Genomic DNA, 18229 nt, shown 5'->3' with positions numbered 1-18229 from the left:
GTGTACAGTGTAGGTGATCATGTCGGTATCTGGGGCGTGCGGTACATAAGTTTCACACTCGTCTTCAACAGCTGTAATAATGCTGTAAAATGCACCTGAAGTATACTACAAATCTATATATATAAAAGAAAGTCGTGTTAGTTACACTATTTATAACTCAAGACCGGTCGAACTTATTTGCTGAAATTTGATGTAGCTTAGAACTAGGAGACGGACATAGGAACTTTTTTATCTTGTGTGCATTTTTTTTATTCCGCGCGGACGGAGTCGTGGGTAAAAGCTAGTGTCTAATAAATATCTAAAATATTTTTTTGTTACTTGTTTATATCTTTCGTTTCTATCCAAAGACGAAATTAAGTAGACAGACGAACATCAAGTTTTCAAAATGGCAGCCATTTTGATATTTGATTTTTTTTTGGTTAATATACTTATTTTCTGTAAATCTTACTAATATTAGTATTATGAATGCGAAAGTGTAGATAGATGAACGTTTTCTAGAAGGTATCTCCAGAACGGCTTCTAAACCTGAGCTTGACATAACGGACATGTAACTCTCATGTCTGAAGGTAACGCTAAATTTGTTTTAAGACATTGAATATTTTCGTACATACAAATGTCCATACATCTATCTATATATATAAAAGAAAGTTTTTTTTTTTTTTTTTTTTTTTTTTTTTTTTTTTTTTTTAATTTCCCTTATCCCTGCTGCTTTCAGTTCTGCAGCAACCTTGGTTTCCTTAAAATTCCTTATTTTACTCTGTAGCTATGCTAAACACTAATATAATTAAATTTAGTACATTTACGGCTTTCCCAAATATTAATGAACAATTATATCGAATTACAATAACTACAATTATCTATGAATTGAATCTATAATTATCTATGAATTTATATTTTTCATTACAATATAACAGAAATTATACATCATACATATTTATATGAGCTGTTTGGTATTCAGGTCCCCCAACACATAGTGAGCTTTTAACAAAAGGTACAGTGATGGGGATGAGCCTCGGATTGTTTATAAATATTGTCATTACAATTCACATATATACATTTGTTAATAAAGCAATTGGATTATTCTAATTATTGATTAAGCTATATTTACTACATATGGATTTCATCCTAAATTTTATTTTATTTATTTCTTTTTTTTTTTTTTTTTTTTTTTCTTTTTTTTTTTTTTTTTTACTTTGGATTTTTATTTATTTATATATATATTTTTTTTTTTTTTTTTTTTTTTTTTTTCTTTCTCTTTTTTTTTTGTGAATATTAATTTAGGCAACTTTGGAGCCATTGGCCTTCGCAGCCAAGCGCATAATGGTTGATCCATAATCTAATAATATGATCCTTAATGTATCATTCTCCATTATTAAGTGTAGGGCATTTTTTGTTAGAGACTGACCAATCGTACTCTCACAGGCGTATCTTTGTCTCGCAAATCTTGGGCAATCCAGAAAGATGTGTGCTATGGTTTCGTCAGTAGTATTATCGCATAGACAGGATGGGTTATTAGCGAGCTTAAATTTATATAAGTATGACTTAATGCCCCCATGACCAGTCAGCAGCTGGGTACGTATGTTGTTATGCTCGTCGTTTCGTAAGACTCGATAGGCCACTCGTACATTGTTAAAAAAGAGCTTTAGAGGGCTGGAAGCATTATAGTCATCATACCTTGTTTGCCACTCTGTAATGGAGGCTTCCCTTATGGAGCGCTTTGCAAACGTGATCGGAAATTTATCATATGCCGGTGGCTTATTACAGGTCAATGCGGCCTTTTTGGCTAGCTCATCTGCGCGCTCGTTGCCACTAAGACCGTAGTGTGCCTTTATCCATGCGAGTTCGACTATTATCTCACTGTGCTCTGCTAGTGTTATTAGTTCGCGTATTTCTACAGCTAGTGGATGCAGGGAAGAAGAGTCGCATATAATTTGTAAAGCTGATCGAGAGTCGCTCAAGACGATTATTTCGCTGTAGCTTTTGGGCTTCCGGGTGATGACTTGCAGCGCCAGTCTCATAGCTGCCAACTCCGCCTGAAAGACACTACAGTAATTGGACAGCCTTATTGTACTGTAATGCTTCTCTGTCCCTCCCTTCCAAAACGAGGCAGCCGCTCCAACTTTTCCATCCAGTTTACTTCCATCAGTAAAGATGTGCCATTTGTTATTGCTCAATCTTGCTAGATCTTCTGCAGTAGATATAATTTTAAAAGTTTTATTTTGCCTATATGCTGGATGTGGAAGTCGATGTGGGTCAATATCACGCTCCACAGCTCGACCAGGCAGTTCGGGAAGCTCTTTTCCTCTTTTGATCTCGTACAGGGTAGCTCGTTCTCTAGCTCTAAGATCCAGAGGGAGGATGCCAGCCAGAATCGCTGAGGCTACGGTGGAAATAGTGCGATGTCCCTTACAGATTCTAATTGAGAAGCTTCTTGCTATACTGTCCAATCGCTTACGATTTGTCTTGTTATGAGAAGCTTGAGCCCAGACATTTGCGGAATAAAGAACGATTGGTTCGACTACAGCACTATATATAATTCTCAAGACGTTGCTGTTAAGGCCCCAATGTGCACTTGCTGCTCTGGATATAGATTTAAATAATTTTATTGCCTTATCTTGTCTTGATGAGATGTGTTTTACGAAGTTCAGATTTCGGTCAATTATTAGGCCTAAGACTTTGATGGAATCAGAGAGATCTAATTCGGTTCCTTGAAAATTTATGCGTGGGGCCCGGTATTTTAGCTTTTTGGTGACGAGCATGACTTGCGTTTTGTGTGGGGCAAAGCGCATTCTGAACGATTCACCCCATCTGGACACTGCGCTTAGAGCCCTTGTCATGATTTCCTCGACCTTATCTGTAGTAGAAGCTGTGGCGACTATCACTATGTCATCGGCAAAAGCTTGGATATGAGCTTCTAGTCCGTCAGCCGCCTGAAGCAGAGGGTCCATCAGAATATTCCAGAAGAGCGGGCCGCAGGTTGAGCCCTGGATACAGCCTTTGTTGGTTTCCCTGACATCTAGGGCCCCTGCATATCTAACTTCCACAGTGCGGTCAGATAAATAGCTTCCTACCAAACGTATTGTAGCACTATCAATGTTTTTAGCGGCAAGTTCCGTAATTACAGCTGGCCACCAAGCATTATCGAAAGCGCCTTCAATATCTAGGGCGGCTACGACTATCATCATACGTTGTCGTAAGCCATCTTTAATCTTCGATACAAGATCGTACAGGGCGTCTTCGGTGCTTTTTTGCTGCATAAAGCCATACTGCCTAGCATTTAGAGAGCCAGTAGATCCTAGAGTCCAATTGATCCGACGAGTAAACAGTTTTTCAAGGACTTTTCCTAAAATAGGTAATAAACCAATTGGTCGGTAGGACTTGGGAGAACTGTAATCTTCTTTTCCAGGTTTTGGAATAACTTTAATTATGGCTTTTTTCCAAACTATGGGAAAGTGTTCGATCCTTAGGCAGGCGTTATACAAAGCAGTGAAAGTGTCAGAGTTAGATAAGACAGCATTAGTACATATATCGGAAGTAAGTCCGTCGTGGCCAGGAGCCTTTTTTGGGCTCATGTTCTTTAATATTGTGAAAATCTCCTCTGAGGTGCAGTCGACAATTTGGGGGTTGGCCTCGGTTTCAGATCTAGTGTTTAATTTTTTTGCCTTATTACGTATGATGTGGTGTGTTTCTGTATCAGAATTGGCTTGATCCAAAGGAAAGAAGGTTTGGCCTAACAACGCAGCTGATTCCGCGGGAGAAAGTGTTACTCCGGTAGCTGGATCTTTTAACAATTCGTTATCTTTTTTAGGTTCACAAACCTTTAATATCCGATAAATTCCTTGCCAAACTGTCTCTCTTTCCTGTTTTGCACATAACCTTTTCCAACTCTCTGTTATTGCCGCCTGAATCTCATTTTTGTATACCTCCTTTGCTTTTAAATATTCTTCTATAACGTAAGGTTTCCGTAAACTGTTGGCTTTACCGATTTTCTTCCGTAGCCTTTTCATTTCTTGCTTTAGTTCTCCTAACTTCGTCGTCCACCAATAAACTGGTTTATCAGTGCGACCCTCCTTTATCTTTGGTATAAGTTCTTCACAAGTCTCCCTAACAATGTCTGTCATCTTTTCGCAAACATCGTCTAGAGCCGGCTTAGTAGATATCTTCTCTATGTAACCCCTGTCTAGATTTTCCTGTTTCAATTTCTCTTCTAAACTAGTTCTGAATTTACTCCAATCGACTTTCTTGGTATTATAGGTACGTGTTGTTGGTTTGGGTCCAGCTGAGAGAGATTTGACAAGCGACAGCGCAAATGTTATGGGCCTATGGTCGGAAAGGTGTGAGAAGTCAGGATCAATCTTCCAATCTTGGACTGCATGCAAGAAGTCTTGTGAAACTGTAGTAACATCGATACAGCTGGTGAGTGTCCGCCCGCCTCTAATTGTGTAGAAGGTAGGTGTCGAATCTCGGTTTAGTACAGTTAGACCTTTTTCAGCCAGAAAGTCGGAAATGATAGAGCCCCTGTGATCTTCGGTTTTGGATCCCCACCAGGGGCTTTTTGCGTTGAAGTCTCCTGCTAATATTATATTTTTAGTCCCTAGTTTGTCTATATTTTGAGATACGATATGTATATCCTCCTCAATTGGTCTGTCTCCTTGAAGGTAAACCCCGATGACTCCGAGGTCGATATTACCAATGTGGATTTTGAGGGCGACTATGTTATTGGTTATTAAATCACGGTTAATTGATATCGATATTCTTTTATCTAGAATAACAAGCGCAGACTTGACGATGCCTTGACCGTTGGTATTTTGGATGACTCCTTCAATGTCACATATTTGACCTCTGTTTCCTACATACGGTTCCTGAAGCATAAGTATTGAGTATTTTCTTTGAATGGCTGTGCAGATGATGTCCTTAGTCGCCGCATATCCACGTCCTAGGTTGGCTTGAACAAATTTGATTCTAGAATATTGTACATCCGTGCCCTTATCATTAACAGTAGTTGACTCTTGATCTAGCAATTCTATCCTATCTCTATTCTATTTCTAAAAGAAAGTTGTGTTAGTTACACTATTTATAACTCAAGAACGGCTGAATCGATTTGACTGAAAATTGGAGGGCAGGTAGCTTAGAACCAGGAAACGGACATAGGATAATTTTTACCCCGTTTTCTATTTTTTTTATTCCGCGCGGACGGAGTCGCGGGTAAAAGCTAGTATGTAATAAATGAGACTTTGAAAGTCTGTGTGTTTAACAATTAATGTTTATTATTTAGAAAAAATAAATAAACTATAATATAAAATGAACGGTTAAATCTCTAAACATATAAACGACACTTTCCATCATATTCATATGGATGGATGTTTGTTTGAAGGTATTTCCAGAATGGATTAACGAATCTTTATGAAATTTGACATAGATGTAGAACATAGTCTGGAGGAACACATATGCTACTAATTAAGTTTTTTTGAACTCGCCCAGACTTAGTGGCGGGCGACAGCTAGTACAGCAATAAGGCTAGTTTCATATTTTCTTCGGAAATGTTACGATTTTGAGAAAAATGTGACACCGAACGACTTTTCCTTTTATCCTAAATTTCCTTATTGTGCCAGTTACTAAAATACCGGCAAATTAAATTGTTTCTGATTATTTTTAGAACATTATATTTTAAATATAATATTTATTTTGAAACAAACATTAATTTTGGTTTATTGTTCTTGGAAAATTCCGATAGGAATTAAAATGTAATTATATTTTCCTTACTTAAATTTTTTATAAAACATTTTAAATTCCTTGCTATATGAAGAACAGTTTCGAAGCTTTATAAAGGAATTATAAGTTTGCTCTTCTACCTACGAAAATTAACCGGATTTTATCTGGGAAGATCCAATTGAAGCCACGTCTACCATTTTGGTCCATAAAGATCTAAACGTAACACTGTCTCTTTCTAGCGTCCCCGTAATATAAACTTTAGAAAGAGACAAAAAGAATCTCACGGTTGATCGAACATTGTCCGGTTGCGCCTGCGCATCTCGGTACATAAATTATATTTAAACTTAATAATAATTCTATAAATTATTTAGTTATTTATAAATTTAATTTAATAAATATGTTTTTGCAACTGAAATTAAATTTGTAATGTATTTAAAATGATAATTTTAAGTACAGTTAAATAAAAGTAAAAAAAAATATGAGACTAGTTTTATGAAAAATGACTCGTATTTGTACTGTATAAAGTTCACATTCCCAAATCAGGAAATTATTACACTTACTGTTTTTATATTTATGGTACTTACAAGAGGTTAAGAGAAGTCTTATGCGGTTATAGTGATTTCTTTTACACTTATGGTGCAGATTGAATGCTAGACAGAGTTAGGTATATTTTTCTGCGATCTGTTGAGATATTAAGTACCCGTGTTGAGTCAACAGGTTTGGTCAGGAGTTGTAAATGTTTGGTTAACTTTTAAGCTCTTCTCGTAAAAAAAATACATCCTTTCAAATTAAGTAATAACTAATTTAGGTTTCTTAGATGATTGGATATTTTTTTTTTTATATACGATTCATTTTTTTATTTTTTGCTTTGTAATAAACCAGAAATAAACAACTCAGGAAACTGCGCAAAAACTAATTCTACCGTAATACTTCTGACTGTTCTCTAATTGGATAATCAAAGTTTTCATTCAATATTACTTAGTACTATATAAAGTATGGATGATAAAAATGGTTCTTATTTTGTAGTAGGGGACGGGAAACTAGCGGTCAGTTTTTACTGTGTCAATATTTTTAAATCTTTTAATTCGTTTATTCATATCAAATTGAGGTTTGAGATAGATTAACTGAGAGCCTTATCTATTATAATTTAAATAATTGTTTAAAATATTTTTTTATTTCAATAATTTATAGTTTAATAGTTGTAAAGTATTAAGCCTATAGTTTAAAAGTTTCATCCAATGAACGTGGAAGGTTGGCGGCGCCTCTGTACAACGATGTTGGGAGTAGAGCTGCGCGTGCGCCTACAGTCGGCAGTGTGCGCTCGGCGCGAAACCATCGCGGCAATAATTCAAATTTTCTAATTTCGAACTTTCGAACATCTTTTGGATGCGTTCGGAAACTCGCGCTTTTAATAAAAAGACTAGAGGACTTAAACCGATGTGCTGTGTTCCGTGTTGTTTTTTTTTTTCTTAAATTTGATTCCGTGATTTTATATGATATTGTGTTAAAATTAAGTTTGTGACAAGTTGCGGTTAAAGTTCAGTAGACGCGTTCACCTCTGGTTGTACTTGTAGCAAAAGGATTTACTTTGTGCCTGTACCTGGTTTGTGTAACAGACGATTATAAAAAAATAAAATAAAAAAAGCATCACTTCATATAATCATATGGGTAATTATTTCTTAATATCACTTACATGTATTTTAAAAAGTTTTAAAAAGCGACCAGTTATATACTAATACAGAATAACTAAACTATAATATTTTTTTTAATTTTAATGTACAATTTAAATTCGACAAATATTAACTCTATTAATCAACATACGATGGTATAAATATACGAATTATACTAAATATATAAAAACCATTTCATAACCTTTTAAGGAAGTCTTTGCATACGTAAATTCCATAAAAAAAAACAAACGTCAATCGTTTTTTTGACGAATATTAACTGTCAAATTGTGCAATAGTTATTTTCGAATACATTTTTTAAATTCACCTAATTTTATTTTTAAGTTTAGACAAGTTTAATGTTAGTGTGAATAAGTATTTTAAATTTTCATCGGTCCCGAGTTAGCGTAAATGAATTCAACCTCTTAACCTTTATTTAAATATGTATTGAAGACATGATATGGTTGAGTAAACTCTATACTTACCCTAGTATAAAGTTTCGTTATTCCATTTTGAAACATTTGTAACTTCAAAATATATCTCAATTTTTATTTAATTTTAACATTATAAAATATTTAAGATTATTATAATCAAACTTGTTTTTATTTTAATTATTATTCTTGGTAATAAGACGAAATTATTTAAAGTTTTTTGTAATTATAAATTGTAATTTAAATAAAATAAAATACGTAAAGGTTTATTCTGGGAACATTTGTACGCTTAACAATGAACGAATTTTAAATTTAAACCCGTAAATAGTAAATAAATAATTTTAATAAAACCATGACTTACTTGATTTTAATAATTTTATAAAAGTAAACATTATGTTGAAAATAACTTTTTCTTTTTAAATATTCAATAGAGAAATATCTATATCTAAAGCTAATATTTATTTTTCAGTTTTATTTTTTTCAAAGAATAAACTGATCGTTATAAAGCGCTATTTTATTTGAATACTAGCTTTTGGCCGCAACTTCCTTTGCGCAGAATAAAAAGTGAAAAGTACCTCATGTGTTTCTCGAGACTATGTTCTATAAATGTGCCAAATTTGAATAATGTTGAACCGTTGCGCATCTAATAAATTATTTTATTACACGTATCGCACGAGAACCGTACATATTTCTGGAATTTTGGATAGCCTATGTGTTCTTCCAGATTGTACTCTATGTGTCTACCAAATTTCATAGAGATTGCCGTACTGGAGATACCTAATAACAAAGATTAATCCATCCATCTAAACTTTCGCATTTATAATATTAGTAAGATGTTGCGACTTTAAGTGACTACTTGTTTGTTAAAAATATTCTAGACATCGTAAATTGTTTCAAATAGACAGTACACTTTTCGTATGTATCTATCTATATATATAAAAGAAAGTCGTGTTAGTTACACTATTTATTACTCAAGATCGGTCGAACTGATTTAGCTGAAAATTGATGGGGAAGTAGTTTAGAACTAGGAGACGGACATAGGAACTTTATCTTGTGTGCATTTTTTTTATTCCGCGCGGACGGAGTCGCGGGTAAAAGCTAGTTTTAAATAATAAGGCATGTCTATTGTCGCAGTGCAACGCCTGTTGTGTGTTAAGACCCAATAATTTTAATTGATCCAATAACGGTTTCTTTTCTCTGTTCACTCCATTTAGAATCAAAGTCGTGTTAACTTGAACAGGAATATAAAAAGTGAATATTAGGAACTACAAGATGAACCATAGTAAAGAGTTATTAAGAGTTAATGTAATGAAAGCGATTGAGGCTCAAACCTAGGATTTTTATATTCTTGGTTAGCTTATATGAGATATATTATTCATATTAAACATTGGAAACATTTTGTTTATTCGTAACAATGTATAATTTAATTTTCATTGATTTTTTTTTACACAGCGCAATTTTTTTTACTTCTCTTTCTCTGATCCCGCTTTCTATATGTTGAGGTTTGAACTATTTCAGACTTCTAAAAGGGTAAAAAAAATATTCAAATCAGTATTTCTTACTCTTAAAATTAATAGTTAATTCAATTTAATATAAACCTTCTATAAAAATAAATATATGTACGGCTCACAAAACCTTTTTAACTTAGTTACATTTAAAAATAATTACACGAATTGGTAATAACCACGATATTATTGCAAACTGCTAATTTAACGGACAACACATCGAAATTCTAAAAGCAATCTTGTTAGAATTACGTTTTACAGCTGTATTACATTTGTAGTAATGTAGGAATTATCTTTGCGACTTTAATTGATGGCTGCTAGAAATTAACAATAACCTAAGTCTTCAAGTAATTATTGGAATAATTCTATTGGTAAATGCATTAAATATGTTTATTACGAATAATTACGGCATATAAAAAGTTTTAAATTTACTAACAAAAACAGTTCCAAATGTATTATTCTCTTGTTATATATATAACTAGCCGTCGCCCGTGACTCCGACCGCGCGGTTTAAAAAAAACAAAAAGCTTTATAGGTAGCGTATGTGTTCTTCCAGACTATGATCTACATTTGTGTTAAATTTTATCAAAATCCTTGGAGTCGTACCAGAGATACCTTCAAACAAACATCCATCCATCCATCTAAACATTCGCATTTATAATATGAATGAACTTATGAATTTTAGCGTAAAGATTGATGTTTAATATTCGACAATTATGTTTTGTTTTAGTGTAAAAATACCTGTGAAATATATTTTCACTTTAATTACTTTTAAATTCCTTTGTAATCTGTGGATTTATACTGTAGAAATACTTGTATAAAATATGTTAGATACACAAGTTTTTTGGCAGTCGAATTGCACGGTACGAAACACAGATTTGTAGGTAATGATTTTGGAAAAACCATTACAAGGTATTTATTAGTTTGACGTTTTCCTTAAATAATGTTCGAAAATATTTTCGTTGCAAGCAATAGATACATTTATGTATTCTTAAGATGGTATTCCACTTGTTTGATGAAAAAACACGTGTTAATACAGTTTCGATAGTGGAATCCCACTGTTTTGTTTTTCTTTTGTGCACATACAGGCTGTTACATTTTCATAATTACGTAAATAGTTTTAATATATGTAGTTACATAAGATGACGTCTTTATAATAACTGTTATTGTTTCTTAAAAAAAAACACAAATAATTTTAACATTCAATATCATTGTGTAACTTACGTCATTTGAATAAACTATTAAATAAACTATGTTTACATTTTGAACTTGAATTTACTTGGATTCGTATAAAAATATTTACATTTATATGAATATTATCTTTGACTATCATTTCGGTAATTGAAAGTATACAGGGTGTTTCATACGATGTCTTATTTAAAAAAGTTTAAAATACTAGACGTACGATTTTTTTGATGAATGTCGTTTTTGAATGTTTATTGTTTAAATTCTTTAAATAGGGGGATGAAAAATTAACAAAAAAACATAAACAACAAATTTACTTAACATTTTGCGAGTAAATTCGTTAAAATATTGACTTTATATTTTGTTGAAATACGATTTTTCTTCTTAACAAGAATATCGACAGCTTTCTCTAACATTTGTATAGAAACATGACACTTTCTCTTTAAAATATCATCAGTGGAAACTGTCAGATGGAGATGAAAGACAAACGTCCGTACTCATGACATCTTTAAATTCAAATGTCACAGATAATTATAATCGTAACGTTGGCAATATAAAACCATAACACTATGTTGTAATTCAGTAACACACATTGAGCGGGTATCTCACGACACGGATGTTTTTTAATGAACGCCTCGTAATAACCAAAACAAATGAATGTTTTTATTACTGGATATAAGTGAGGGATGTATTTTTAAATATACGAACACATAGTGTCCGTTTCACACCTGCCAAATAGCGATCTAGTTAGGGTTATCTACATAAAAGCTTGTAAAAGACGATCAGTTACTCGTCATATTTTTGTCCTTATTGCACTCTATGTGTTATTAATCTTTCATCATCTCAGACTTCACTCTCTTAACTCTCTCCTACCGGTGTACTTAAAGTTACTCACTAACATTTTCTTCACAGTATAGTTATACTAATACTTTAAAAAGGAAAGATTTGATTTTTGGTTTTGTTTTGTTTTGTCTCAGAAATCCACGGTTTGGCATTTACTTAAACTAAATACAATCTTACTAATATTAGAACTGGGAATGCTTAGATGAATGTCTGTTTGAAGGTAGTTCTAGAATCCCTCAACGGGTCGGTATGAAATTATGCATGGATATAGAACATAGTCTAGTCTAGAGGAACACATAGGCTGCTAATAATGTTTTTTCAATTCCATGAGGACGGAGTCGCGGGAGATAGTTAGTTAATTTATAAGCAAGTAATAATGAGACTTACCGCTGCACCTAATTAAAGTAATAAATAGTCAGTGAGCAACCATTGTTTAACGAAATCAACTCTGAGTACCACAGCGATATGACGAGTTCATATCGCTGTAGCAAATTTAATGTAGACAATTCCTAGTTTTAAGTTTAGATCCTGGACGTAGGAATAATACCGGCTGAACGGATTTTGTCTGGAATATCGCTTAGGCTTAGTTTTTTTTTGTTATTTCCATGAGGACGAAGTGGTTGACGACAGCTAGTAATCACGTCCTTCGATTAGGCAAAAATTGGCACTCTGTCATTGTTTGGGTCAGCCTTAGCTGCGAAACGGTTGCCTAATATATTACGCAATGGTTACTAACCGAGAATCATTTAAGCGTTACTATAGCCTGTCATAATCGTATGTCAGTGTTGCCATGTGAGAATAAGAACTAAGTTAAAAAAATTGTCTTTATCATTGCTTATATTATAAGCAAAAGGTTTATTTTTTTGAAGTGGGGGGAGGGGGATGCACATTGTAATTAGTGAATCGATTCTTTGTATCCGTTCAAGATAAACTTGAAGCTTGCACTAGAATATAATTCACAACAATAGTCGCATGTCGGGATTCGAATCCATGACCGCAAGCTATGTAATTTGTACATTAACAACTAGGATATTGGCGCGTCAAAAAAAGTACGGTTTGAAAATTCGTTCTCAAATATAAATTTACATCTTGTCAACGAATAACATAGCTATCCACGCAAAGCTTTGTGCTTGTTGTTAGTTAATTTTAAAATCGTAATCTGGCTGTTTTCTAAATCCTTTTTCATTTGAAATTGCTATGGAAAAAACTTATTTTTGCAGACCGTACCAACTTAACGGACCTAATGTTAAATTGACACGTTCTTGTGACGTCATGTTGATCGTAAACCAAGATTTATAGTGATAGTAAAGTTAATGAATTATTGGGCGGTTTTCCTTCTAGCTTTATAGTCTGTGGTTTGAAAATTATAGATTTGATGTTAGTTATTGTGAAGGGCACTTGTGCTTTGCTGATGGTAGATTTTACGTTGCTTTTATTGACTACGAATGGATGCAATCAAATTAAAATTATAGTATTCTAAATTGTACATTTAAATTTGATTTTTTTCAGTTAGTTTATAGGTCTATAGCTTAAGTTTTATAAAGTAATAATCTGTTGGTCTACTGTTTAAATTAAACTACACTGTGTACACGATAGCAACATTTGTTTAACTGAAATGTGTTGTACCAATTTAAGGCGCGAGACCTTAATTTTATTTCAGTCTAGGTAATAGGAATGCTACATTTTCAGGTTTCGTGAATTTTATTTTGATGTCTAAACTGAGTAATACTTCGGCACATTGGGATCTTATTCTATTTTCTATATTTAAATTTTTTAGAGTATCAGTTTTGTTTCAGTTTTTAATAGCGTCATGTAATGACATAGAACTATACAACACAAGGGTATTTAATAATTATTTCCCTCTTTTTAAACCGATACATGTTTTCGCATTAACTTTTATTTTGATCGCTACTATATTTTTTGTTGAAGAATTAGTAGCGCGCTTGTAGCAGTGCGCAGGCGCGGCGACGCGTCGCAGTGCCGCCAACATTGACAGCTGTCAATCAGATTCAATATGGCCGCCGGCCGGTTCCTGACGAGGCCCGTATCTCAGATCAGATGCGGCCGTACCACTACCAGATATATGTTAGATTAGAACGGATGAAATCATAACAAGCTTTAGAGAATGGATCGGCGAACCGAAATGTCCAATTAATTGATTGTTCAGATAGAAAATTGTTACGAAAATGTTAACTGAGTCGTTAATTTCAAATGTCATAGCACATGCATCTATTGCTATCTCTGTTTTGTTCAAATAAATTGAGAAGGATGACAACATATTTTTAAAGTTGTTACGTTAATGGTAACATTATTTAACAAACCTAGATTTTAGTATATGAACTCACGAAATCATAACCCCTTAAAAACCACGATGACGTTAATAAAACATACAATAATTAAAAAGCTTTGACAATGATTTTAAAGAACAATGGTAACTGTATGATTCAATAATTTAATGCTTATGTCATAACAAAATGCATAATCGATAGAAATGGGGATTGATTTTCTCTTACCTTTTTTAAATAGAGTATTTGATTAGTGAACTGTTTACGAACGCGGATGAACAATTGAATTCCGGATAAATTTAAAAAATAGTGAAATCAATGTGCAGTTAAATTCAGACTTTATCTATTAAGGTAAGTCTTTAGTTCAATTAATCCAATTTTTTATTCGGAGATGTTTTAATGATATAATGATAATGAATGCCAAAATTCACACACTCGAGTGATTTGACCGCGCTCTTTTACTATAATTACTGATATATGTTATGTTTATATTTAACGTTTTAGTTATGTTTTGGTTACCTGTATTATACTAGACGTGCTTCGTGTGGTTTTTTTTCTAAAGAATATAAAATGTCGAAATCTAAAACTGAGTCGCAGAAAATTTTACTTTTTAGATACGGTTACTGTTTTTTAAATATGTAAAACATTTTATTTAATCTGTTTTTATGATGATAAATTAAATATTCAAGTGCTAATTTTGTGTAATAATTCTGCAAATAAAAATAAAGTAAAACATGTCGATCCTTTTTGGTGAGAAATCCTTATTTGTAGACTTTACTTTTGGCTCTCCAATCAGGACCGCTTTTCCCCAAAAGGCCGCATCTCTCTTTTGTAAAGTGACAGCTGTATCATTATAAAAATATTAAAGTTCTTGTGAAGCATCCCCAAAGTAATCACAAAAACGGGGAATTTTCAACTGGTGTTCTAAAGGTGTTGTAATTTATACAGAGTGATAATTATAATGATAAACACAATACGTGATGGTAAAGATTCTATTCGCCTTTTAATACCTTGTAGAAATCAAGTGTTAACTAAAATTATTCTGTATTTAAGGGAAAAGATGGATAATGTTTATTGATTTTAAGATAAGTTATTAGGTACTAGTGTCACTCAATTTTCCTCTTCCACACCCTTATTCTGACACGACAGGAAATCTTCTGATCAAGTTAAAGGTCTGATGATACACTTAATCGTTAAATACAACTACCATAAAATGTAAATATATTAGAAAATTAGTTAAACACAGTAAAGTTAAGCACTGATGGATAATCTACAGAAGACGGCTCGTTGTTTTACAGCTACTTAACTTTTCTGTGTTCCTCTAAAACAGTATTAGCCACGGGGGATCTACGAAAATATGTACTGAACATAATTCATAAAATGATATACTGTAACTATAAGATTCCATAGGAAAAATCTGCCAAAAGTTTAGCAATATCTCCAAATTGGTAGGTTGTGAATTGAACGAATGACGCGAGAAAGGAAATACAAAATATACTTATACATATACTGGTGTTTGATTATTCTAGGCCCTAGAATCTAGGATTCCGTCAAATAATCTTCTTCCTAATAGGGTTCAGTAACCAAAGAAATTTGAGAACCGCTGTTTACGCGCCACCAAACGTGAAACTTGAACTTTGACAATACAAGAGTCCTTTTTTGATCCCGCGCTACCTTTATCTATTCCTTTGAGTTCGTTCAGGAGCTTTTTCCATATCATTTATACAGCAATATGGAAAAGGGTACGTTCCTATTAGTCATTACTAAGTGTGGTATTTGAAGCATACATTAAATCTTACATAGGTATAAAGAAATTTAACCTGTCTTTAGTTTTTCATGCCTCATATACGTGGTATTATTAAACATGGGGCCGTGAAGGACGACGTTCAGAAATACCAGTTTATTTCACATGCGGCTCAGATTCCAAAGATTATTTAACAACAAGTCATATTATTTGCAAAATTTAATATGATTATTGTGGAATTTTATTAATATTTTTTTATAATGTTTCAAGGTTTATCTGCCAACCAAAGAGTTTATTAAATAACGTAATCTGTTTATTCTTTTGTAAAAATATCATCCAGATTAATATACGTTAGTAAAAAAAGTGATTTAGCAACTGCGCTTAAAATCTTGATAACACTTTCTAGGAAAATGTAATTGTTATAACATACTCACTGTTTCATAGAAGACTCTTTGATCAGCAAAATTTTTTTGTAATCCGATTTACGTTGAAATTCTGTAAAAAAATAAAGAACTAAATTTTTTTGTGGGATTTCGCTACGGATAATTTATGATTGAAAATCAACATATTATTATGAATTAGACAGAAAAATTTTTGATCTAAAAGATACCAGTTGTCAGGGACGTTGTTAGTATAGGGCGCGGTTAGGCGAAAGTTCAAGGCACTGAACATGTGGGGACGCCACAGGTTTGCTAATCACACAGTCTAACAACACTGTTAATCCCCCCAGAAACATGATTAAAGAAAGCGCCGTAGAAATCTTACTATGCTATGCAGTATAGAGTTAAAATCGTAACTTTCAGTTCATGTCTGAGAGCAAAATCTCCGTTTATATCCGTTCACTGTTTTGTCAATAATAATGACAAGGATGACATACAGAGATTTTGGTCTCAGAAACCAACGGTTAATGTCTATCTATGGGTTATAATAGTAACTTTATTTATGTAGAGACAATTATGATCAACTAATAATTATCATACACGAGTGGTATTGAAGAGCCATTGCTTATCCCCTACACGGCAACTTCAGTTTCTTGCAGATACCTTTACCTAGCTATATTGATTTAAATAATCGATGAACATATGTTAAAGAATACATTAAAATTAATAAGTTGACGCTAGTAATATTTATACCACTACGATGGAATTTTTATGTTTTTTTTTGCTAAAGTAAATGTTAAATTATCTATGGCCAGTTACTTTGCGCAGAGAAAAATGTGTAAAGAGGTTTTCTATGTACATTACATTAAAATATTTATGCAGTCCGTTTAATGTTTTACAGTTGAATGTAACCAAGGGTTTTTATATTAACCGTTAAATAGTTATGCCATGTAAAAAGACAAATACTTAGTGTACTGTAAGCTAAGAATTGCGTTTGTTTTTTTTTTAATTCTAACCTCAATTTTTTCTGTATTAGTAACAAATAACTTACATATGACGTTGTAATTATGGCATGTTACATTGTTTCATTAAATGAGACTGTTTTTGGCCAGTTCTTGTGGTCAAGAATTCCTTTTATAATTATAAATTCGATACTCATTTACACCATCCCGATGGTCGGCATTCCCGTATTTTTGTGTTTTCAACTAACTTCATAAATCATTCATACATTTTATTCAGTGAATTGTCACCGGTATATCAAAAAGGAATCGATTTAGGTTAAAAGAAATAATAAAAACATACTATTCTCAGAAACAAAGTTTTCGCTTTATGTATTAATTAACTACGATAATGGATGTATTGTAAACTATAATAAAAAATAAGCAATAACAGTACCTAAGTTACTTCCAATAACTAAATTTTCATACAACATATTGTTATCTATTATGAAGTAAAAGCTATATTAAAGATTTTTTTTTAAAGTAAACCTAAATTCTGTAGTAGGAATTTCACAGACAATGTAATATTTTTAATTACTGTACTTATCTCTTAATTGCTTTTTCTTTTGTTTTTTAAAGAACACATTTAACTAAAATTCTAATAATATTAATGCATCACTAATTAAATTTATTTAAAATTATTAAATTGCATTAAAGTTTTATTTGAGATCTAATCGAAGGAATAGCGCCATCTACTGGGTGCCATCATTTTAAAATTGTTAATTTAAGCTTACTAAATGTTATAATGTAATACTTTCTTATTTTATAATACACTTAAAACGCCGTAAAAATGATTTAGCTGTTTAAAAAAAAAGTTATGGGGAGTGAGATTCGAACTCGTTTTTCACTAATTTAGAACTTTATTTTACGTATGTACCTTGTGCCGATGTAATATGAGGAAGAAGACGAATTGAAAGACATCTCAAAAATCGGTTCAGTTGTTTAGGCTCTAGGCCATCACAAACGAATTCACATACATACAAACCTACACACATAAAAACGAACTTACATACGTGTGAAAAACATTACCCTCTTCGGGTAATAAGAAAAAACTAGACTAATTTATTTTATTATAACAAGTCGTTTTTTTTTCTTTCAGAAATTAAACAAGGAGGAAAATCAGTGGTGTGACGTACATAATGTGTGGCGACGATTTGACGCATTCCCAACGGACTTTGACGAACTAGTGTTGTACCGCGGGATATCGATATTCGATAGTCGATAGTGAAGGCCAACACGAATGAACACCCTCATGCTGACGACTGGAACGGTAGAAGATCAGCCGTGCGTTGATACCAACATGTCTTTCACATCTTACAAGTGAGTATCTTTTTTATCTTTTTAAAGTTATTTTATATTTTGTATATCTTTTAAATCTTTCGTTAGCTTTTGCAATAGAAGTATAGTACTTTTACTTTCTACGTATTTAGTATAGATGAGATATTAAGAAACTAATATTTTAGGTTTTGGTATCTCCTT

General features: G+C 32.6%; 1 protein-coding gene across 1 annotated transcript in view; it reads left to right on the top strand.

Moving 5' to 3' along the window:
• Nucleotides 1–7043: 7043 nt before the first annotated feature.
• Nucleotides 7044–18229, top strand: part of LOC106718796 (putative transcription factor SOX-15) — a 102836-nt gene continuing 91650 nt past the window's right edge. Inside the window, exons 1-2 of the mRNA XM_014512983.2 lie at nt 7044–7380; nt 17850–18070. Coding sequence (XP_014368469.2) covers nt 17991–18070 — 80 coding nt within the window. The 5' untranslated portion in view covers nt 7044–7380; nt 17850–17990. The remainder of the gene's footprint in view (nt 7381–17849; nt 18071–18229) is intronic.

Source organism: Papilio machaon, chromosome 26 (genome assembly GCF_912999745.1).
Source record: "Papilio machaon chromosome 26, ilPapMach1.1, whole genome shotgun sequence".
NCBI classification, from domain to species: domain Eukaryota; kingdom Metazoa; phylum Arthropoda; class Insecta; order Lepidoptera; family Papilionidae; genus Papilio; species Papilio machaon.
Note: the sequence above shows the minus strand (reverse complement) of the source record. Positions and strands in the feature narration are given on the sequence as shown.